This window comes from Pongo abelii, chromosome 6 (assembly GCF_028885655.2).
Source record: "Pongo abelii isolate AG06213 chromosome 6, NHGRI_mPonAbe1-v2.0_pri, whole genome shotgun sequence".
NCBI classification, from domain to species: domain Eukaryota; kingdom Metazoa; phylum Chordata; class Mammalia; order Primates; family Hominidae; genus Pongo; species Pongo abelii.
Window position 1 is genome coordinate 84165236 of NC_071991.2, and position 25070 is coordinate 84190305.

At 38.6% G+C, this 25070-nt stretch overlaps 2 protein-coding genes across 43 annotated transcripts in view; both read left to right on the forward strand.

Annotated features, from left to right (window-relative positions):
* The window catches only part of KRIT1 (KRIT1 ankyrin repeat containing), a 51999-nt gene extending 39627 nt beyond the window's left edge, over window positions 1-12372 (forward strand). For 34 of the 40 annotated variants that reach the window (XM_054559504.2, XM_054559511.2, XM_063725748.1 and 31 more), the window contains 2 exons: window positions 5219-5335; window positions 5838-6626. In XM_054559504.2, the coding sequence (XP_054415479.1) occupies window positions 5219-5335; window positions 5838-5906 (186 nt within the window). In that variant the 3' untranslated portion in view covers window positions 5907-6626. Of the gene's footprint in view, window positions 1-5218; window positions 5336-5837; window positions 6627-10715 lie in introns of those variants that run through there. The other 6 variants (XM_063725756.1, XM_063725757.1, XM_054559516.2 and 3 more) reach the window with 1 other exon arrangement.
* A 7401-nt stretch (window positions 12373-19773) lies between these two features.
* Window positions 19774-25070, forward strand: part of LRRD1 (leucine rich repeats and death domain containing 1) — a 36960-nt gene continuing 31663 nt past the window's right edge. For 2 of the 3 annotated variants that reach the window (XM_054559497.1, XM_054559500.1), the window contains exon 1: window positions 21646-21717. Coding sequence is in view for 1 of the 3 variants with exons in the window: in XM_054559501.2 (XP_054415476.1) it covers window positions 21234-21518 (285 nt within the window). In the remaining 2 variants the exon portion in view is untranslated. Of the gene's footprint in view, window positions 21519-21645; window positions 21718-25070 lie in introns of those variants that run through there. The other variant, XM_054559501.2, reaches the window with a different exon arrangement.

The window sequence follows — 25070 nt, forward strand, 5'->3', positions numbered from 1 at the left end:
TCTGTACACCTGATGTCACTTCTTCCTATTTTATGCATTGGCTTTTGTAGGGAAAGACTTTTTCCTTTAGATGTAGCTATAGTGTTGGTTGGATAGGGTGCTTTGGCTTTGATTCTGGGTGAGTGCAGTAGTATAGTCTCCCTATGATTTCTTCAGCTTTAGTGAGCATTAGTGGTGTCAGTCCCTCAGTGGCTTAGACTGTGGTTGTTAATGAAGGCTGTAGTAGGCTTTTCTGGGGACTGTGATTCCAGGTAGGCCAGTGCTCAGGCACTAGTAGTTGTGCCAGTAGGCAGGGCATGCCTTTCCTCAGGCCCCTAGATAGTACATGTGGGCGCCAGCAGGCATAGGCAGAGCATAACAATACTTAAGACCCCAGATGAAATGCACAGGCACCAACAGCAGGCAGAACAGGCCTGTCGTCAGGCCCTCTGATGGTGTGTGCAGGCAATGGCAGCAGCGTGCTAGTTGAGTCAGTCCTCGGGCCCTTAGATGGCATGCTTAGGCACAGTTGACAGTGGCAGTGGGCAGGGCAGGCTTGTCCTCAGGACCCTAGACAATGTGTGCTGGTGGCAGTGGTAGGCAGGGCAGGCTTCTCTCCAAGCCCACCTCTGGAGTTTGCAAGTGCTGGTGGCAGGCAGGTGGATTGACCTCCTGGCACTATGTGCACAGGTGACAGCAGCAGTAGGTGGGTCAGACCCTTTTCAATCCCACTTTAGAGCTCTTCAGTTAGAAGTTAGTTTATGGTGCTCCTTTTTCTAACCGTAAGTCATTATAAAATACAGGTTTATCAGTTATTTTTTGGCATATTTAACACATTTAAATGGGATGAACAGCTTTTTAGTTTATCATAGGAAGCTAATAAAAATCAAATCTAATTTGTTTCATTTTGTTTTGTTTTTTTGAGACAGAGTCTTGCTCTGTCACCCAGGCTGGACTGCAGTGGTGTGATCTTGGCTCACTACAACCTCTGCCTCCTAGATTCAAGCAGTCCTCCCGCTTTAGCCTCTCAAGTAGCTGGGATTACAAGCATGAACCACCAAGCCCACCTAATTTTTGTGTTTTTAATAGGGGGGTTTCACCATGTTTGCCAGGCTGATCTCGAACTTCTGACCTCAAGTGATCCACCTGCCTCGTAATCTGTTAATTAAGATTTGTTAAGAATAGACCAAATCAGTTAAAGTAATAATGAAGCTTATGCATTTTTAAAAGGCATTTAGATTAGGAAATTTCACTGTAAACCCGGTTTTTATTTTCATCATTTTTGTGTGTCTTTTTTGTTGTTGTTGTTGTTGTTGAGATGAGTTTCGCTCTTGTTGCCCAGGCTGTGGTGCAATGGCACGATCTTGGCTCACCGCAACCTCTGCCTCCGGGGTTCAAGCGATTCTCCTGCCTCAGCCTCCCAACTAGATGGGATTACAGGCATGTGCCACCACACCTGGCTGATTTTGTATTTTTAGTAGAGAGGGGGTTTCTCCATGTTGGTCAGGCCAGTCTTGAACACCTGACCTCAGGTGATCCGACTGCCTCACCCTCCCAGAGTGCTGGGATTACAGGTATGAGCCACGGTGCTCGCCCCTTTATGTGTCTTAATAGTTCTTTATAATCACATAACTTCCTGAAATATCCCAGTCATAGTTTAGTCATTTTATATTAATTTTCAGGGTCATCTTTAAGGGCAACAGTTACTTTGATAGATACACATGTGAATGGAGATAAAATATCTAGGAACATAGGGTGGAATAGAGTCTGATTTTAGTAACGACCTGAAGCTTAATTTCTTGAAGTCTCTTCTAGCAGGGGTCACCAAACCCCATGGACTGGTACCGGTCCATGGCCTGTAAGGAACCGGGCCACACAGCAGGAGATGAACAGCAAGCAAAGCTTTCATCTGTATTTACAGCACTCCCTATCACTTGCATTACCATCTGAGCTCTGCCTCCTGTCAGATCAACGGTGGCATTAGATTCTCATAGGAACATGAACCCTCTTTTGAATTGCACATGCAAGGGATCTAGGTTTCATGCCCTTTATGAGAATGTAATGCCTGATGATCTGTCACTGTCTCCCATCACCCCCAGATGGGACCATCTAGTTGCAGGAGAACAAGCTCAGGGCTCCCAGTGATTTTACATTGTGGTGAGTTGTATAATTGTTTCATTACATATTACAATATAATAGTAATAGAAATAAAGTGCACTGTAAATGAAATGGGCTTGAATCATCCCAAAACCATCCCCGACACCCCTGTCTGTGGAAAAATTGTCTGCCACGAAACCGATCCCTGGCACCAAAAAGGTTGAGGACTGCTCTCTTACAGTCACCTTGATTTTGGGTCATTTGCTTATCATTTTATTTTTCTTTCCTTTTTTTTTTTCCCCCTTGGGACACAGTCTCACTCTGTTGCCCAGGCTGGAGTGCAGCGGCACCATCATAGCTCAGTGCAGCTGCAAACTCCTAGGCTCAGGCAGTCCTCCTGCCTCAGCCTCCCAAGTAGTTGGGACTACAGGCATATGCCACCACACCCAGCTAATTTTTTTATTATTTGTAGAGATAGGGTCTCACTTTATTGCCCAGGCTGGTCTCAAACTCCTGGTCTAGGCAACAAAGTGAGACCTTATCTCTACAAGGTGATTCTCCCACCTTGGCCTCACAAAGTGCTGGGATTGCAGGTGTGAGCCGCCACACCATCCTCATTTTCTGTTAAAACTATTTTGCCCACACAAAATAGGCTGCTGTTTATAGCTTGTAACCACTTTTCTATTTCTCTTGTACTGAGTTCATTAAAGGAAATGAAGGAGAAATGCCCCCCACCATTTCAAGAAATTTTTCCTCTGCTATTTCAGAGCATTTTATACCAACATCTGCAAATCATTCTTCATAGAACTGGATGGTGATGCTGTGCCATTTCTCTAAACTATATTTTATGTTTGTTAGCTTTCCAATTTTTGGCAATAATACAAAGTTTTACATAGTATTCAAATGAAGGTTTAGCGATATGATTTAACACTTAAATATAACATTTCATATTATGTATAATACTCTGATCCAGGATTCACATAAATGAGATAGCAGTAACAGACAGAAGGATGACAGTAATATTCTTAATTAACAGTCTGCTTTTTCCTTAGATAAGAGGTTCAGTTTGTTGAACTATAAATAGAAATGCTATCCTTGGGTATCTAAACAGGTGATTGAACCAAAGAGTAAAGGTATTTTCTATCCATCTAGTCATTACCTTGTTCTCTGTAAACCACTGATAAATTTATGGCACCTTTGAAAGCTTTAAGATAGTTACATATTTCAGCCGTCAAATGTGGGAACAACCAGCTTGTCCTCAGTTGTCTTAGATTCACCAAGGTCTACTAGGATTGCATTCAACAAGCTTAGCAAAAATATAGCAAACACCTTCATCTGCAAAAATACCTTCATTTGCATTTAAAACACTACATGGGATACATTAGCGTCAGAGATAGGAAAAGCCATGGGACACAGTTGTGTTTTTTATGTCAATTGTTTCTACCTTCTATAACTACAGGCTCAGTACTTTTGTTGGAAATTTGACTTCCATAATTGAGAAGTAACTATACTACAGTTGTATTTTTTTCTGTATATTGAACTGTTTTGAAGCCATATTAATGGACTGTTTTGTGGCTTTTGAATAAAGAAATTTCAGGTGATTGATTTAAAAGAGAAGGCAGTTTAAGGTAGTATGATCTCTTGACTCTGTTTCAGTCTGTACCTTTATAAGTAGCTATTTTAGTGTATCCTCCTATGTATAGGGTTATATTTTACAATATAAATGTAGATAGCCATTTTTAAAAGATACTATTAGTTTTTCCTTATACTTAATGTATACTCACATAAATTATCTGTGTTTCATTCACAGAACCTCACTTTATTTTATTTATTTATTTATTTAGACGGAGTCTCACTGTTGCCCAGGCAGGAGTGCAGTAGCGTGACCTCGGCTCACTGCAACCTCCGCCTCCCAGACAGAACCTCACTTTAAAAATCCCCTAACCCATTATCTTTCTGGCACATTCTTAGTTTAGTATTTGTGGTCAATATTATAAGAATTGCTATTTATAGAAAATGAATGCTTCTAAACATATGTATCTTAAAAATGCCATGAACACTTTCTTTGTTTATATGTACACAAATAATATATGTTTAGGGCAAGAAAATGGAAGTTACTGCTAGAAGAGAATTGTTATTAACAAGGATATATTGAATGTCTGCTTATATACAGTATTATATTAGGAAAGTGTAGGAATCATTAATACTGCTTTATAAACAGTTCTGTTGTTGGCTGGTCCATGTGCAGTAGTGTTTACAACAATTTGATCACAATCAATTACAGTTCTTCTCCACTTCCACTGCTTCACTTGACTATCCTTAAAAAAATAGCTCTGATGAATTTATGAAAGGTATGTTAGTAATTTTTTAAATTATGCTTACTTTTACAATAAATATATCAGTGTACTTATTTTCAGTGGGATGAGATTGTTGAAGTAAACATGGTAACCCAGTTGCATAAACTACAGTCTGAAAGTACTATATAAATATTCAAAAGAAAGATACTGAATAAAGAGATAGCTTTTAACCTGCAGAAAGAAAATAAAGATAGTACCTTTCATTATCCTGAAAGCCATGGATAGAATTGACATCTTTAAAAATGTTTGTCAATCTTATACGGCAAATATTGCTCACAGCACTCTCCTGAGAGTCTACCAATCTATGTGATTCTGTGCTGCAGGCTGTGTGAGGTTAGTGCGGGGTGCTTTGAAAAGGCTTCATTAAAACATTCTTGGAAACCATCATTCTCAGCAAACTATCACAAGAACAGAAAACCAAGTACTGCATGTTCTCACTCATAAGTGGGAGTTGAACAATGAGGAATACATGGATGCAGGGAGGGGAACATCACACTCCGGGGTCTCTCAAGGGGTAGGGGGCTAGGGGAGGGATAGCATTAGGAGAAATACCTAATGTAGGTGACGGGTTGATGGGTGCAGCAAACCACCATGGCACGTGTATATCTATGTAACAAAACTGCACATTCTGCACATGTACCCCAGAACTTAAAGTATAATAATTTTTAGGAAAAGCATTCTGAACCATTATATTTAGATCAGACTACATAAATATAGATAGTAAGAGAAAATAGGTGATGTTTTTAATATGTATTTCAATATAGTTGTTTCCAATTATGTTGCAGGCTTTACTCATCAGTCTTAAATATGGTTGTTTTATGTGGCAATTGGGAGATACTGATACTTGTTTTCAGATCCATAGCATGGAAAATAAAATGAGCTTTATAGTACATACAAAACAGGTAAGTATCATTTATTTTGGACTTCATAAACTATTGTGTTAGTAAAGTTACTTCTTTTTTTAAAAAAAGTGACATCCATTTAACTTCAAGGAAAACCTGTAATATTCCATGAAATTAAAATATTTAAGACCAAGGAATAAAGCCAGGCCTTCTAAGCAAGGAAAAATCAGAAACTTATCTGAATAGTTTATTCAGTTTTATAACAAACTCTTTTGCCATGTCTTTTCATTCTGGTCAGTATTACCTGTCTTTTCTATCAAGTTATTAGGTAGTCCTTCCCTCTCCTTGACCTACCTGTGCCCCCTAGCTGTATCCAGTAGATTGCTTCTTAAGTCCCTTCAAAAAGCCTGAGTAAATATCCCCCTCTATACTCTTTCTTAACAAGCTGTCTCCTGATAAGAAAGTTCCCTTTCAAATAGATAGGGAACTGCCCAGTGTCATGAATGTCCTTTAAACATTCTTACATGTTTTATATTTATTATTGACATGTTTTACTTTGTAGGCTGGTCTCGTGGTAAAACTGTTAATGAAGCTAAATGGACAGTTAATGCCCACTGAAAGAAATTCATGAAAGAGAAGTAACTGTTACTCAAGCCACCACATTTTGTAATGCAGAGTTTTTTTTCCGTGAAAGATTTCTTAAAGTATTACTTTTGGCCGAGCGTGGTGGCTCACCCCTGTAATTCCAACACTTTGGGAGGCTGGGGCAGGCGGATCACCTGAAGTCAGAGTTCAAGACCAGCCTGGCCAACATGGTGAAACCCTTTCTCTACAAAAATACAAAAATTAGCTGGACGTGGTGGCGGGCGCCTATAATCCTAGCTACTAGGGAGGCCGAGGTGGGAGATCGCTTAAACCCAGGAGGTGGAGGTTGTAGTGAGCCAAGATTGCACTGCGGCACTCTAGCCTGGGTGACAGAGCAAGACTCCATCTCAAAAAAAAAAAAAATACTTTCAACAAGGCATTTAGTCTCTTGTAATATATATGTATACTATTACATTGTACAGAATCTGTACTTATGTTTGGTGTGTAATATACCAATTAGTTTTATATATTATCCTCATAAGCTATTCTAATTTTTGAGAGAAACACAAAAAGTTATAGATTGATAGTCTGTATAATATTAGACAAAATAGTAAGCTTTATAAAAAGTTATTTTTGGTAAATGGTAAAGAATTTGGGGTGGAATGTGATGAGATTAAAATGTAGCTTTGATATAACTTCATGTGTATTTCAAAATATACTGAACGTCAACATGATTTGAATAAAGAAAATGTATTTTCTACTTGAACCATATAACACTGTTATTTAAAATAGTTTTCTGCAGTCTATAAACATTTATCAACATTTTTTTAAAAGTCTTAGTTAAAATGTAAATCTGATACACGGTAATGTTTCTCAAAGTATAGTTCATGAACTCCTTGCATCATAATTACCTAGATGCCTCTTAAAAATGAAGATTTCAGAGACCCATTCCAAACAAGGGCATTCATTCTCTGGAAGTAGCATGGCCTTGTGAACTTAAATTTGGTTTTGTTTTTTCTTTTTTGCTGTTAGAATAATTCCAGACCCAATAAGGAATTTCGATTATTAAAGTTGAGAAATTTCACAAAACTGCCTGGCACACAAGCACACACATACATAGACACATTTTAAGTGATAATCTCTTGATATTAGAAGTTGCATTTGTTAAATACATGCTGTATTTTTTATGAGTTGACTTAATAGTTTATGTATATTGACTTTGCTTTGTAGGAAGTAAATCACCAGATATCTGATTGTTTCATTTAGGGAAGTAGTGATATAGATGAGGAGCCAACTTGATGAATGTACTATTCATAAGCTAGAAACTACAGTCTTTCCAAACTAATAAACTGATGAATTCTAAATAAGTTCAGAGATATAGTCATATTTAAAGTTGTCCTACAGTTTGCAGATAATTTTTATATTACTATTCTTCACATTAACTTCTGCTTATTTTTAATGGTACTATGTGTAGGCCTTATTAAAATTAAGATTGTATGGTTAAGTAAAGTTAACAAGAAAGCCTGATTTATCTTTAATTCTGTGCTAGGTACTTTTGATTCTACATGAACAACACCCTTTTCAGTTCCCTTCATTCTAATGTCCTCAACTGTTACCAAATACCCTGTTGACTCCCAAACCTAAGATTTTAGCCTCAACTTCTTTTCTCAACTCCAAATCTTAATTTCCAAGTTATACTTGTTCTAGGTCCATCTAAATGGTCTACAAAGAACTTCAGTTGAATCGTAGCTGGAAACAGAATTTATTTCCTCTATTTGCTTCATTCTGTCCTTCCACTGTATTCCCTATTTGGTTAATGACATCATCAAACTGCCATTCAGTTGCTTAGCCTGGAAATACTGTTATGGTGTTCAGCCTTTCCCCAACGTACATATTTTGTGGATCAAAGTCCTGTCTGATGTTTTGGGAGTCCTTTCTCATTTCCTTCCTCCCTGCTTGCACTGCAGCCAGTCTAGTTCAAGTCCTCACCATCCATTCCTTAGCTTGTAGTAGCTTCCACCCCGACTCAGGCTCTGTACCCTTCCTGCCGATCTGCCACACTGATGCCAAGTTAAGCTTTCTCATCAGTCTGATTATTTCATTACACTGTGAAAATCGTTAATGGTTACCACTATATGTAGAATTAAATTCCAAATTCTTTAGTATTGAAACCAAGGCCCTTAATACACTGTTGCTAAGCTGCCTATGAAGATTATTGTCTAACCACTTCTCCCATACTCATCCTATGCTCCCATTGTTTCCTAACTCCTCAGTCATGTGGGGAAATTCAGTACTTTCTGATTCAGTAATTTTAGAGTGATACCTAAGCATTTCTGTTCTTAAAGTTTTCTGTGTACTTATTATGTACAGTTAGGGATTAGAACTGTAATTATAAGCAACTTCAGGAGATAGCTGAATGTGTTTCCTTTCACAGAGAGAGGTGAGGATGCAGTGATACCACATCAAACAACCTCCTGCTCTGTGGAATACAGTTTACCCTCCTGGAGATGTACAGTATAGCAGCCCTAATAAGAAAGGAATAGGAGACTATTAGAGTAGCATAGTTATTAAAGGCTTAAAAATATATAGCATTAAAAATTCAATTTTAAAAATTAGTATTGAGAAAAAAATCGATCATTATCTTTCAGACCATAACAATCCAGAAATAAAAATAGGGAAATCTAAACAGCTTTTAATGAATGCCTAGTATTGATCAGGCATTATATGTGCTCTAGGGATCAAGATAAGATACCATTTTCCTTTCATCATTCTTTCAGTAAATTTTGAGTGCCTTTTATGTGCCCGGGACCCAGTGGTAAGGAAAACAAAATCCCTGCTTTCAGAGAACAAAGTCTGAGGGAGACAATAAATTATCATGGAAATATATAATTGTAACTCTAATTACTGTGATGAAAGAAAAACATCTCAGCATTAACAGGGACCCTTGATCTAGTAGGGATCAGGAGAGGCTTTCCTGAGCAAGTGATGCTTGAGTTGGCATCTGACATTTGAGCAGGAATTAGTTATGTGAAGGCAGTACAGCTGGAAGGGAAATGAGGTGAGATGTTTTGACCCCAAAAGACAGACCTGGAGAACTGATGAGGGGATTTACAATTACTCATTTTCAGTTGTGATCCAGATTCAAGTAATTGTTTATCCAAATCACAACAAATTAATTTTCATTATACAAATAAAACCAGAATAGCTAATACTGCACATGATAAATGTATTAGAGAAAACTTACTGAAGAACCACAAGTTTAAAAATTGCCAAAATTTAGCCAATGATGGGCAAAAAAAATAAATAAATAAGAAAAAAGTTGCCAAAATTGACCCTAGAAAAATTAGACTTGATAGAAATATTCAACAAAGTAAAACTTTCCGGTTATCAACCAAACTTAATAGAGGAATTGCATTAATAAAATTTAGATTTTTTATTTGATCCTGAGAAATCAATGGCAGAAACTCTAAAAGAATATTGATTGATTGATTGAATGATTGAGACAGTCTTGTTCTGTTGCCCAGGCTGGAGTGTGGTGGCGTGATCTCAGCTCACTGCAACCTCCGCCCCACTGGGTTCAACCGATTCTCCTGCCTCATCAGCCTCCTGAGTAGCTGGGATTACAGACGTGCGCCACCATGCCCGGCTAATTTTTGTATTTTTAGTAGAGATAGGGTTTCACCATGTTGGCCAGGCTGGCCTCAAACTCCTAACCTCAGGTGATCCACCCTCCTCGGCCTCCCACAGTGCTGGGATACAGGCATGAGCCACTGTGTCTGGCCCACTAAAAGAATTTATATGTTCAAAACACGGATTGGGGAATCAATTTGTTGCCTTATCATTAACATAGAAAACAATGCTCTCAGTGAAAATAATTTGTGTCAAAGCATAATTTGTTTTTGCTGCACTGTGTAGAAAACTGATCAAGACACTTAATTGGCTTGAGGCTGGGCATGGTTACTCACGCTGTAATCCCAGCACTTTGGAAGGCCAAAGTGGGAGAATCACTTGAGGCCAGGAGTTCAAGACCACACTGGGCAACATAGCAAGATCACCATCTCTACAAAAATAAAAAATTGCCAGGAGTGGTGGTGTACATCTGTAGTCCCAGCTACTCAGGAGGCTGAGGTGGGAGGATTTCTTGGGCACAGGGGTTTGTGGCTGCAGTGAGCTATAATTGCACCATTGTACTCCAGGCTGCGTGACTGAGCAAGCCCCCGACTCTAGGTAGGTAGGTAGGTAGATGATAGATTAGGTAGACTTGCATGCATGCAAGGATTAGATGATAGACAAGATAGGCTTGAATGCGTGTGAGAATAGATGGATAGAGACACAGAGAGAGAGAGAGAGAGATAGGCTTGAGTGCATGCAAGAAAATATTTTCTCACCAAAAATCCATCTATGATGGTATGATTCTCATTTAGTGTTTGTATTCATAAGCACGTCAGAAAACCTCTAGTGTTATTTATGGTGTTTGGAGAGGGAGGCATAGGCAGACTGTAAAGGCCCTAAAGCAGAAGCATCAAGCTCTTGGGGATCTTCGAGGCCAGAGTATTTAAGACAAAGAATATCTTTCAGACATCTTAGGGTGTAGATGAGAAAAACAGTTTCAATACGTTGTGCTAATTTCTGTGATAAAAGGAAGTACCTGGTTGTTCAGGATTCATTGGAAGGGCACCCACATGGGTGGGAAATTAGGAACTTATGTCCCCATTATTTAAATTATAATAATAGCTACTACTTTAAGTGATGCTTACTACACTATTGGCATTATTTGAAGCACTTTTGGGATATTAATTCATTTATTCCTGACAACAATCACTATGAGGCAGATACTATTATTCCCATTTTACAGATAAGAAAATTGAAGTTGGGTTAAATTACTTTCCAAACCAAGGAGTGGTGGAGCTCAGATTCATACCTCGGCAGCCAAACTCCAGAGTGTAAGTCAGTCAGATACATGATGTATGGTTATAATAAAAACATAAAATAATACTTGTTTTCTATCTTTAAAATCTTAGGAGCCATAGTTTCTAACAGAGTGATGTAAATGTTTTCATTTTTGTATATTGTATAACTTTGAACACAGTTGTATACACAGAGGCTATGTTATTTGTGTAAGGTCAAAAACTAGTAAGTTGGGGTGTCAGAATTCAACATCTGGCAGTCTGGCTTCTGAATTCAGACATTTGTCAGGTAAAGGAGATATGGGTGGAGTGGTTAAACAAAAAGGATCAAGTTTTGAAGGGTGTTGTGTTTCCTGTTAATGAGGAGCCATTGGAGCCCTTAGGACTTGATTAACTCAGATGTGTGTGTTGAAAGATCACCCTGGGTCAATGCACAGAAGGGCTCAAAGAGGTGGTTCTGAGCAAGAAGGTATAATGCAATCTGGACTTAAGCTAAGATAATGGCAATGGGAGAAAAGAATATTTTGACAAAACCCAGTGACCTTTTAGATACGGGAAATAAGGAAGAGGTAGGAGTAATGAGTAATTATCCTCTTTCTGCCCTGGACATATGGGAAAATGGTACCATATACTGCCTAAAATAGGGAATAGGGGAGGAAGTTTTGAAGAAATGTTTTGAGTTCCTGGCTCCCAAGGGACACATAGATGGAGATGGTCAATAGACAATAGGGTTCCCAGGCCTGAAGTTCAAAAGGCTCTCAGGAGATGACAATTGAAACTCCACGAACAGATTTGAAGCCACCCAGGAAGAGAGCACAGTGAGAAGCAAGCAAAAGAATGACAACACTTGAGAAATGGGCAAACTTAGGACAATCCACAAAGCATCCTGTTAAGTGAATATCAGTATAGAAAAGAAATAGCTTGGCACTATTCTCCATACTGTGTATCCAATAAATTTTATATGGGCAAAATTTAAATATTAAAAGAACATTTAATATTGCTAGGGAAAAGCAGACCAGCATATTTTAGTGTCAGAGCACATTCGCTTATGGATATTTCTTAAATGCATATGAGGGATAGGTGAATAAAATGCTTTTTAAATGTACATGAACAAACATCAAAAGCAAAGCAAAAGAATGAGGACCTGGAGCTCATACATGGCTAGTAGGAATGCAAAATGGAACAACCACTTTGGAAAACAGTTTAGTTTCTTGTAAGTTAAATATACTATAGGACCCAGCATTCCACTCCCAGTTATTTAAGCAGCTAAAACTTATATTCACACAATTCATATGCAAATGTTTGTAGAATACATCTTTAATTTTTTCATAATTAAACTGGGAACAACCCAAATGTCCTTCACTGAGTGAATGAATAAACTCAGGTACATCCATATAATGGCATACCACTCAACAATGAAAAGAAACTATTGATGAACAACATGGATAAAACTCAAATGCATTATGCTAACTGAAAGAAGCCAGACTCAAAAGGTTATACTGTATACTGTAACATTCTATTTGGATAACATTCTGGAAAAGGCAAAACTGTAGGATCAGAAAGCAGATAGTGGTTACTAAAGGTTAAGGATAGGTGTGGGGGGAATATGGGAATATAAGGGGGCAGCATGGAGAAATTTGGTAGGGGAGAGGATGTTCTTATTATGATTGACATACTCAGTATATTTGTCAAAATTCACAGAACTGATTATCAAAGGAAATTTTACTGGACAAATTTCAAAATACACTTAAAGAATCAGCATTGCTAACCAAGTTCTGAAAATTCAAAAATATATTAAGTTTTGTTTTGTTTTGTTTTGTTTTTTTGAGACAGAATTTCACTCTTGTTGCCCAGGCTGGAGTGCAATGGCACGATCTCAGCTCACTGCAACCTCTGCCTCCCAGGTTTAAGTGATTCCCCTGCCTCAGCCTCTAAAGTAGCTGGGATTACAGGCATGGGCCACCATGCCTAGCTAATTTTTGTATTTTTAGTAGAGACAGGGTTTCACCACATTGGTAAACTGGTCTCGAACTCCTGACCTCAGGTGATCCACCCACCTCGGCCTCCCAAAGTGCTGGAATTACAGGCATGAGCTACCTTGCCCAGCCAAAAATTAAGATTTAACTAGAAATATGTATCCAAAATCCATTTAGCGAGTGGTCAAAGAAGATTAACAGAGAAGTTGTATGCTTGGAAATGCAAATGAATTTTAGAAATGGGGAAATAGAAATTTTCCTAACAAAAATGTAAAGCAGAAGCTTATTAAATTAAAATTATATGGAATAATAAAAACTGATTACGTTAATAAAATTGAATGATAGCACAAGACTGAGACAACATATGAGAATATATTTTGGCCAGCCCTGAAAAGCAGTCTCAAAAATGTTTTTGTTTTTGAGAGAGTCTCGCTCCGTCACCCAGGCTGGAGTGCCGTGGCACTATCTCGGCTCACTGCAACTTTCATCTCCTGGATTCCAGTGATCCTCCCATCTCAGCCTCCCTAGGAGCTGGAATTACAACCGAGCACCACCACACCTGGCTAATTTTTGTATTTTTAGTAGAGGCAGGGTTTCACAATGTTGGCCAGGCTGGTCTCAAACTCCTTGCCTCAAGCGATCTGCCCACCTCAGCCTCCCAAAGTGCTGGGATTACAAGCGTGAACTGCTGCGCCCAGCCTCAAAAATGTTTACTCCCATTCTTTTGATGATCCCACATTGAGGACCACCTGAGAATGAGCTTGCTGCCCCCACTTTCTCATTTGCTGTGCTTTACTGATATTTTTTCTTACTTGCCTAGGCAGTAAATTGTATGCATTACAATTCAGCAAGGAAAAAATGACAGTTTTCTAACAGTACCCTAAAAAATGGAACAAAATTGTATAGTTTAAAATAATATAGCTGGGTGCAGTGGCTCGTGCCCGTTATACCAGCATTTTGGGAGGCTGAGGCTGGCAGATCACATGAGACCAGGAGTTTGAGACCATCCTGGCTAACATGGTGAAACCCCTTTTCTATTAAAAATATAAAAATTAGCCGGGCGTAGTGGTGCACATCTGTAATCCCAACTACTCATGAGGCTGAGGCATGAGAATCCCATGAACCTGGGAGGCAGAGGTTGCAGTGAGCCAAGATCATGCCACTGCACTCCAGCCTGGGTGACAGAATGAGACTCTGTTTCAATAATAGTAATAATATATCCTGCCAAACTAAGCTTCATAAGCGAAGGAGAAATAAAATCTTTTCCAGACAAGCAAGCACGAAGGGAATTCTTTACCACTATACCAGCCTTACCAGAGATCCTCAAGGGAGTTCTAAACATGGAAGTGAAAGAACAATACATGCTACCAAAAAACGCATTTAAGTACATAGCCCATAGACCTATTAAGCAACTACACAATAGAAACTACAGAGCAACCTGCTAACAGCTTTGCAGTAGGATCAAAACCACACATAACAATATTAACCTGGAATGTAAATGGTCTAAACACCCCCACTTAAAAGTCCGCAGAATGAGGCCAGGCACAGTGGCTCACGCCTTGTAATCCCAGCACTTTGGGAGGTGGCCGGATCACCTGAGGTCAGGAGTTTGAGAACAGCCTGGCCAACATGGTGAAACCCCATCTCTACTAAAAATACAAAAATTACCTGGGTGTGGTGGCGTGCACCTGTAATCTCAGCTGCTTGGGAGGTTGAGGCAGGAGAATCTCTTGAACCCGGGAGGCAGAGGTTGTGGTGAGGCAAGATCACGCTACTGCACTCCAGCCTGAGCGACAGAGCAAAACTCCATCTCAAAAAAAAAAAAAAAAAAAAAAAGTTATCGACTGGCAAGTTGGATTAAAAAAACAAGACCCATCCATCTGCTGTCTTCAAGAGACCCATCTCAAACACGACAACACCCATAGGCTCAAAGTAAAAGGTTGGAGAAAGATCTGTCACACAAACAGAAAACAAAAAAGAACAGAGGTCACTATTTTTATATCAGATAGAAGACTAAACCAACTACAGTGAAAAAGGACGAAGAAGGACACTACATAATGGCAAAAGGTTCAGTTCAACAAGAAGACTGGACTATCGTAAATACATACACACCCAACACTTGAGCACCCAGGTTCATAAAACAAGTACTTCTAGACCTACAAAAAGACTTAGTCACACAATAATAGTGGGGGACTTCACCCCATTGAGAGCGCTGGACAGATCATCAAGGCAGAAAACAAAGAAATTCTGGACTTAAATTCAACACTTGGCCAATTAGACCTACTAGATATCTACAGAGTAATTCACCCATCAATCACAGAATACATATTTTTCTCATGTGGTCATGGAACATACTCCAGGGTCAACCAAATGCTCAACTGTAAAGCAAGTCTCAATAAATTCAAAAAAGTCAAAATTATACTAAACCATACTCTCAGATCACAGTGGAATAAAAATAGAAATCACTACCAAGAAGATCTCTCAATACCATATGACAAGATGGAAGTAAAACAACTTGCTCTTGAATGATTTTGGGTAAACGACAAATTTTTAAAATCTTTGAAATAAATGAAAACAAAAACACAACATGCCAAAATCTCTGGGATGCAGCCAAAACAGTGTTAATAGGAAATTTTATAGCACAAAACACCTACCTCCAGAAGTTAGAAAGATCTCAAATTAACCATCTAACATTACACCTAGAGGAACAATAAAAACAACAAATGAACCCCAAAGCTAGCTAGCAAAAGAGAAGAAATAACTAAAATCAGAGCCAAACGGAATGAAATTGAGACCCAAAAATCCATACAAATAATCAATGAAAAACAATTTTTTATCTTTTCAAAAAAATTGTTTTTTGAAAGGATAAACAAGATTGGTAGACCGTTAGCTATATTAACAAAGAAAAAGAAGATCTAAATAAATGCAGTCAGAAATGACAAAGATGACATTACAACCATTCCCACAGAAATACAAAAGGTCCTCAGGGACTATTATTAAATCTCTATGCACACAATTTAGGAAATCTAGAGGAAATGGCTAAGTTCCAGGAAACACAATTTCCTAAGATTGAATCAGGAAGAAATTGAAACCCTGAACACACCAGTATCGAGTTCCAAAATTGAATCAGTAATTTTTTAAAAACCTTAAAAAAGCCCCAAACCAGATGGATTCACAGCTGAATTCTACCAGACATAAAAGAGCTAGTACCAATTCTACTGAAACTATTCTTAAAAAAAAAAATGAGGAAGAGAAATTCCTCCCTAACTCATTCTACAAAGCCGGCATTACCTTGATATCAAAACCTGACAAAGACAATGAGAGAAACTACAGGCCAATATCCCTGATGAACAGACACAAAAATCCTCAGCAAAAATAGCAAATCGAATCCAGCATCCCATTCAAAAATTAATTCACCATGATCACAGGCTTCATTCCTGGGATGCAAGCTTGGTTCAACATACAGAAATCAGTAAATGGGATTCACCACATAAACATAATAAAGATAATTAAAAACAAAAAACATATGATCATACCAATAGATGCAGAAAAGGCTTTTGATAAAATCCAACATCTTTTCATGATAACCCTCCAGAAACTAGGCTTCAAAGGAACATACCTCGAAATAAGAGCCCTCTATGACAAACCCACAGCCAACATCATACTGAATTGGGCAAAAATTGGAAGCATTCCCATTGAGAACTGGAACAAAACTGATGCCCACTCTCACCACTCCTATTCAACACAGAACTAGAAGTCCTAGCCAGAGTAATCAGGCAAGAGAAAGAAAGAAAAAGCATCCAAATATAAAAAGAAGTCAAACTTTCTTTGCTGATGATATGATTCCATACCTAGAAAACCCTGAAAACTCCACCAAAAGGCTTCTGGAACTGATAACTTCAGTAATGTTTCAGCATACAAAAATCAATGTACAAAAATCAGTGGCATTTCTATACACCAAAAATGTTAAAGCTGAGAATCAAATCAAGAACATAATCTCATTTACAATAGCCATAAACAAAAATAAAATACCTAGGAATGTATCTAATCAAAGAGGTGAAAGATCACTACAAGGAGAACTACAAAACACTGCTGAAGGAAATCATAGATGATGTAAAAAAATGGGAAAACATTCCATGCTCATGGATTGGAAGAATCAATATTGTTAAAATGACCACACTGCCCAAAGCACTTGACAGACATCCTTTTTTTTTTTTTTTTTTTGAGATGGAGTTTTGCTCTGTCACCCAGGCTGGAGTGCAGTGGCACAATCTCAGCTCATTGCAACTTCCGCCTCCTGGGTTCAAGTAATTCCCCTGCCTCAGCCTCCTGAGTAGCTGTGATTACAGGCCCATGCCACCACACTCAGCTAATTTTTGTATTTTTAATAGAAACGGGGTTTCACCATGTGGGCCAGGCTGATCTCAAACTCCTGACCTCAGGTGAGCCATCCACCTTGGCCTCCCAAAGTGCTGGGATTACAGGTGTGACCCACCATGCCTGGCCCAGATTGAACACTATTTCTATCAAGCTACTAATGTGGTTTTTCACAGGACTAGAAAAAAACATTCTAAAATTTATATGCAACCAAAAAAGAGCCCGAATAGCCAAAGCAATCTTAATCAAAAAGAACAAAGCTAGAGGATCACACTACCTGAATTCAAATTATAAGGCTACAGTAACCAAAAGAGCATGGTACTGGTACAAAAGCAGACACACAGACGGACAGAATTGAATAGAGAATGCAGAAATAAATCCACACACCTACAGCTATCAAATCTTCAACAAAGTTGACAAAAATAAGCATTGGGGCAAGAACTCCCTACTCAATAAATGGTGCTGGGATAGTTGACTAGCCATATGTAGAAGAATGATACTTGATCCGTACTATCAGCATATACAAAAATTAATTCAACATGGATTAAAGATTTAAATATAAGACCTCAAACTGTAAGAGTCCTAGAAGAAAACCTAGGAAACACAATTCTGGACATCAGCCTTTGGAAATAATTTATGACTAGGTCCTCAGAAGCAATTGAAACAAAACTAAAAATTGACAAGTGGAACCTAGTTAAACTAAAAAACTTCTACACAGCAAAAGAAACTATCAACAGAGTAAACAGCTTACAGAATGGGAGAAAATATTTGCAAACTATGCATCTGACAAAAGTCTAAAATTCTAAAGAATCTATACAGAACTTAATTGAGCAAGCAAAAAAAAAAAACCCCTATTAAAAAATGAGCAAAAGACATGAACAGATCTTATCAAAAGAAAACACACAAGCGGCCAACAAACATAAAAAAAAGTTCAACATCAATAATAATCAGAGAAACGCAAATCAAAAACATAATGAGATACCACCTCACACCAGTCAGAATGACTATTACTAAAAAGTGAAAAAATAGATGCTGGCAAAGCTTTGGAGAAAAGGAAATGCTTATACACTGTGAGTGGGACTGTAAATTAGTTCAGCCACAGTAGAAAGCAGTTTGGAGACTTCTCAAAGAACTTAGAACTACCCTGTGATCATTAATCCCATCACTTGGTATATATCCACAAGAAAATAAATTATTCTCCCAAAAGACAAATACTCCTGTATGTTCATCACAGTACTATTCACAATAGCAAAGACATGAAATCAACCTAGGTGCCCATCAGCGGTGGATTTGATAAAGGAAATGTGGTATATACACTCTATAGAATACCACACAGCCATAAAAAAGAATGAAATGATGTCCTTTGCAACAACGTGCATGCAACTGGAGGTCATTATCCTAGGTGAATTAGTTCAGGAACAGAAAACCAAATACCACATGCCCTCACTTATAAGTGGGAGCTAAACACTGGGTACTTATGGACATAAAGATGGCAACAATAGATGCTGGGGACTACTGGAGGTGGGAGGGAGGGATGGGGGTAAGGGTTGAAAAATGTTTGGGTACTATGCTCAGTACCTGGATGATGGGATCAGTCATACCCCAAACCTCAGCATCATGCAATATGCCCATATAACAAATGTGCACATGTCCCTGAATTAAAAATAAAATTTGAAATTATTTTTAAATTAAAAAAACCCAAGGCAATTGTTTCTAAAACATGTCTCCCCTAGAGCATACCAAATGCTTTGCCACAGAATTATGTAATTATGCCATGAACTCAATTTTATGAGCAAATAAGTATAATTTCAATCCAGTAACCAGCAAATCATTTGTTGACTTTTGGAATATGCTATGTTATGTTTCATATCGTGCCTTCCTAGTTATATTTTACAAATGTTGGTATTTTTGTTTGCATTTACTGATTATATACCAGTTGGACAGTGGAAGGGAAAGAACCTAAAATGATAAATCACCTGCAGATAGAAAAATGAGTAAATAATTTTCACCTAAATCAAATGTGTGCCATTTTCCCTTTCTGGGTTTTTTGCTTTCAATTAATACTAAATTTAGTTTTGTACACATAACCATTAGGAGGAAGAAAAGCCAACCTGTATATTTTAGCCAGTTCACTAACAATTAATTATATATATTTAAAAGTTGGATTTTATCTGAGCTTTGGTTTACCTGTTATTTACTTTTTAAAAATACATGGGTGTTCATACACCATATATTTTCTTTTGTATAACAGTTTGAAAGAGTTTTTCTGATTGCTGTGAAGTTAATGTTTCCCCCTTTTTTAGTTATTAACAGTCAAATGAATAGTTAAATATATTAAAGATACAGAAATAGAAAATTTACAAGACGGATTAAATAAACACTGTTATAGGAGTTGCTATGACAAAATGTTTTGAAACTTACTTTCGAGTTATAAATAAAATTATTAAAGATAAAATTCCAACCTGTTCTCTCATGTGGAGTTTAAATCCCAAGTCGGAAACTTAGGATTTAGGCTAAAGAATGAATGTAAAGGGGAAGAAAACTGTATTCCAAAAACAAAAGTTTATATAAATTGCCAAATTAAGAAGGTTTTTTCACCTCTACCTTATGCTGAGTAAAGAAGGTAAGTATACTAAGCAGCTGCTTTTAATGCCTTTTATTTAAACAAAACAACAAAATCCATAGACTTCTGGAATACCAGCAAATTGTATGTGTTTTCAGTTAGTCATCATGTTATATTAACAGTTCATTAAACAAATGACAATTTGTAAATTCAGTCCACAGAATAGCATACTGAAAGGCTACACATGCAGAATTATTAGATAAAAAGGAACATCACTGCCCTTCATAAATTCTAGAAAGTTCATTGCATTCATTATTCACCTTTAAATTCAAAATTGGAATTTGATGATGATTGCAACTGCAGCTGAGGGCCATAAACTAAAACCATTTACTGGGTGTGGAAAAGGGGGCTGGGAAAAGCCGTGGGCTAACCATCCTGTTAACAAGGAGTGTCTCCTCATCAAGGTGGCAGCCACCAGAACGAGGTGCAGCCTCCTACCCTACAAATAGCAAGGGCCTATGCAAATGAAAAGTGAACCTTTGAGATGAGTCTGGATAATAATGCATTGGAGATTTCCTGTTAAACTAGCACTCTTAAGAACATAGTGGCATTTTATGTCAATCATAGTATAAAACTCACTGGTTTATTCAATTTTATTATATTTTAGATGTTGGTATTAATAAACCAAGCAAGATTCTTTTTAAGTTTTCTATATCCCCTTTCTAAAAGCTCTATATCGGGTTCTTCAATTACATTCTCAAATTATACAAATACTACATGTTTTCTGACAAATACCGTATTTTGGTAATGTTAGGCTGGAAGTAAACTAGAGTCTTTCTGTAACTTTGACTTATCCTGCAATGTTTGGATGATGGGACACATCACCCTGGGAACTGTCTCAAAGCACAACCACATCTTAGGGCCCTACGCTCACTCCCCAAAGGCAGATCCGCTTCCAAAACTCCAAATCCTCATGGTCTCAGGCACCCCTTTTAAACACGGGCACAATCATCACCTCTTTGAAATGAGAGCGTGCTTGATTATTCCTGGCCTCCAGTTGCTGGCCTTCATCCGGTGTTGGGGTGGGGGAGCCTGTCGGTTCCTGAAGAATAGCTCAGGGATAACTAAGACAAAAGACCCTGAGGAGATCTGCCTCAACCGTGGCAAGCTGGGTCTTCCACGTCACCAAGTGCCATTTTCACCGTGCCTGTATGGTCCGCTGTTCATCCTGTTAGAGGACCCCGAAATCAGGCAGGAAAATAAAGCTCAGTGGGAGGGCCTCGGAGCAAGACAATCCCACGAAGATGGACTCGGGTTGATTAACGTGAGTGAACCTCTGAGGACCAGAATCCAGACTAGTAATTCTCCATCCCGGCTGCTCGTTAGATGCCCGGACCGACCCCCCCACCCCCCTCAAGACTAATTCAATCAGAACATTCGGAGGGGCTTGTAAAATCTCCCGGGGAGATTCCGGTACGAAAGCCAAAGACTCAGACGCGCGTTCTCCACCCGCCTGCAGCGGCCAGCGCGGGTCCCTCCTAGGGAATTGAATGCAGGCCCCGGGCCTCCTTCTCGAGTATCCCAGTGTGACCGATGGCCAGCTCACAAACGCGCAGTGGGTGCGGCCGAGCCAGGGCGCAGCCGAGCCAGGGCGCAGCGGAGCGGAGGGCCCGGCCGCTTTCGGCCTGGGAAAGAGGAGCCACGGCCCGGAGAGGCGTCAGTGCCGGGCTGCGGCTGTGGAGGTCCTCGCAATTGCTGGACTCAACCGCGCGCGCCCCCTACCGGTCCTGCAAAGGAGCCGCAGCCGCCGCGGGAGGCCACAGGTGAAGCGAAGGGTATGTCTTACTTCAGTGGCCCTGTAAGCCACGCCCAGATTCTCTCCCATTTTGCCACTTCTCATGGCTTTGCATGCTGTCCCACGTTACGTTAGCCTGTACTGAATGTCTCTTTTTCTACATTTAGAAAACAATTTGTTGATGCTGCACGACATGAAAAAGTACTGTAACTCCCTGAATGTGCATGTCTTTCAGATAGGTAACAAATTACATTGGGTCATTGTTCAACTTTATTAATATTTGTTAAAATATAATTTGCATATATTTTTGCCTATCAAATTGGCAATATTTGTATGTATTATGTATGTATTTATTTATTTTTTGTGACAGAGTTTCACGCTTGTTGCCCACGCTGGAGTGCAGTGGTGCAATCTCGGCTCACTGCAACCTCTGCCTCCTGGGTTCAAGTGATTCTCCTGTCTCAGCCTCCCGAGTAGTTGGGATTACAGGCGCGCGCCGCCACGACCGGCTAATTTTGTATTTTTAGTAGAGACGGGGTTTCACCCTGTTGGCCAGGCTGGTCTCGATCTCCTGACCTCAAGTGATCTGCCTGCCTCGCCCCCTCAAAGTGCTGGGATTACAGGCGTGAACCACCGCGCCCAGCCATGTTTTTAAGTGAGACTCTTAGTGCTTGTGAAAATAATGAGAGACTTTTTCATATAGTTTTTTGTTTGTTTTTTGAGACGGAGTTTTGCTCTTGTTGCCCAGGCTGGAGTGCAATGGCGTGATCTCGGCTCACCGCAACCTCCACCGCCCGGGTTCAAGCGATTCTCCTGCCTCAGCCTCCCGAGTAGCTGGGACTACAGGCGCCCGCCACTACGCCTGGCTAATTTTTTGTATTTTTAGTACAGACGGGGTTTCACCGTGTTAGCCAGGATGGTCTTGATCTCCTGACCTCGTGATCCGCCTGCCTGGGCCTCCCAAGACGCATATACATTTTTAAAATGTAGTGTATCAGCCTTAAAAATGCTCATATGGAAACAAATAATTGGTGGCAGCCTCTTCAATGCAATATTTTGCAGCTATAAAAATAGCTTTTCAAATAATATTTTATTTCAAATCACTGCATGTTAACCACTATGTATATTCTGGGTAATGGAAATTTCATTGCATATCTGTGCTGTTTAAAGAATAACATCCTTTCTTCCCCTCGCAAGTTCTGTATCATCAAATATAGTCAGGCAGATGTGGGTCAAAATATCACCTTTGTTACTGATAAAATAGTTTAGAGAAAATGGTGTTGATCTGCAGCTAAGTAGACTGCAATAATTTGCTCAGGAATTTGGCATAATTAGTCTGTCATCACACACAACCTTTGCCTCCCCACACAAGTATACAGTCCCCTTATTCTATGGAAGACAGCTAACTGGAACATAAATCTTGCAAGCAGACAGCCTTGAAAGAGAAAGCCCAGAAGGAGCTGAGCTCATGAGTCATCTGCCTCTCTTCTCCACAGAGGAGAAACTGTAGCAATAAAGCTCCAGGTCAGGGGCATTATGTGTAGAATTTCCTCCACAAGGAAATATGAAGCCAGGGAAGGCAATTATATCCCCATGTGTCTCAAGAAGAAGAAGAAAATCTGAACAAACCGCTAACCATTAAAGAGAGCACAAAATAAATTTTACTGAACCTTCAGGGAATGCATTATCCCAAAATATGTAAAATGCTTCAACAAATAGCTAATTAGAATAGGCTTCCCAGCTCATTCTATGATGGTAGTATGACCTTGAAACCAAAACCGGACAAAGAGTACTAAAAAAAAAAATCAGCAAAATTACTAATAAACATGGGCGTAAAAAATCTGAGTAAATGTTACATTTACTCAGTAATATAATGTGACCAGATTTATAATATATAATAATTGATAAGTAATGTCATATTATGTTACTATGTATTAATATTCATTACCATGTATAAACTATAGTAATTAGTAATATATTATTTATATATCATTTGTATATTACTTGTATAAGTAATAAATTTCTTATATTTTTATTATTTATATATTATACAAGTAATATATTCTTGTTATATATATGTATATATACACACACACACACACACACACAAGTATTATATCATAACCAAGTTTGACTTATCCAAGAAATGCCTCATGCTCAATAATCTATTAATGTGGCCAGGCATGGTGGCTTACACCTGTAATCTCAGCACTCTGGGAGGCTGAGGCGGGTGGATCACCTGAGGTCAGGAGTTTGAGACCAGCCCGACTAACATGCGGAAACCCCATCTCTACTAAAAATACAAAATTAACCCAGCATAGTGGCATGCACCTGTAGTCCCAGCTACTCAGGAGGCTGAGGCAGGAGAATCACTTGAACCTGGAAGGCGGAGGTTGCAGTGAGCCGAGATTGCACCACTGCACTCCAGTCTGGGCAACAGAGCAAGACTTTGTCTCAAAAAAAAAAAAAAAAAAGAGAGAGAATATATCAATGTAATATACCACACCAGTGATTAAAGGAACAAGACAAAGATAGCTGGTATTATCTCTACTATTCCACTTTGTACTAAAGGGCTTTAAAAATGCAATAAGACGCTAAAATAAGCAAGTCATACAATTGGAAACAACTGTCAATACTTAGAATATTGTCTTTACAGAAAGTCTAGGAGAATGTATAAAGTTGTTAGAACTAATAAAGAGAACCTAGTCAGATTGCTACATACAAGACCAACATACAAAAATTAGTAGTAGTTTCTATATGCCAATATTTTAAAAACTAAAAAAAGATACTATTCTCCATAGCAAAAGAAATATGCCATGTTATTAAATAGGAAGACTCAATACCATGGGTATATCACTTCTTTCCCAAATAAAGTTACAAATTTAATTTAATTCTAACTGAAATCCAAGCAAGATACTTTGTGGAACTTGACGTACTTATCCTAAAATTGATCTGGCTATGTAAAGAACTGAGAATAACCACCGTACTTTTGAAGAAAAGGATAAAGTGAGAGGACTTTCTCTACCAGATATCCAGATTTATTACAAAGTTATAATCATTAAAACATATGGTATTGATACAAACTTAAATAAAAAGGAATAGAACTGAAAGTTCAGAAACATCTCCACACATATATGAACTATAATTGAAGCAGCATTAGAAAACAATGAATAATTTACTATTGAATAATAAATTGTTGGAGACAATTGACTAGGCATATGAGAAAATAAATTAGATCCTTACTTCACGCATACACAAAATCATTTCCATGTGGATTAAAAACCTAATTGTGAAAAGCAAAGCATAGCATTTTTTAGAATTTATGGTTTCCTTACACTCTGGATACACCTTCGTAAATAAGCACTCTGTTTTTGTTTTTTTGTTTTGTTTTTTTCTGGGACGGAGTTTCACTCTTGTTGCCCAGGCTGGAGTACAATGGCATGATTTCTGCTCACTGCAACCTCTGCCTCATGGGTTCAGGCGATTCTCCTGCCTCAGCCTCCCGAGTAGCTGGGATTACAGCCGTGCGCCACCATGCCCAGCTAATTTTTGCATTTTTAGTGGAGACAGAGTTTCACCATGATGGTCAGGC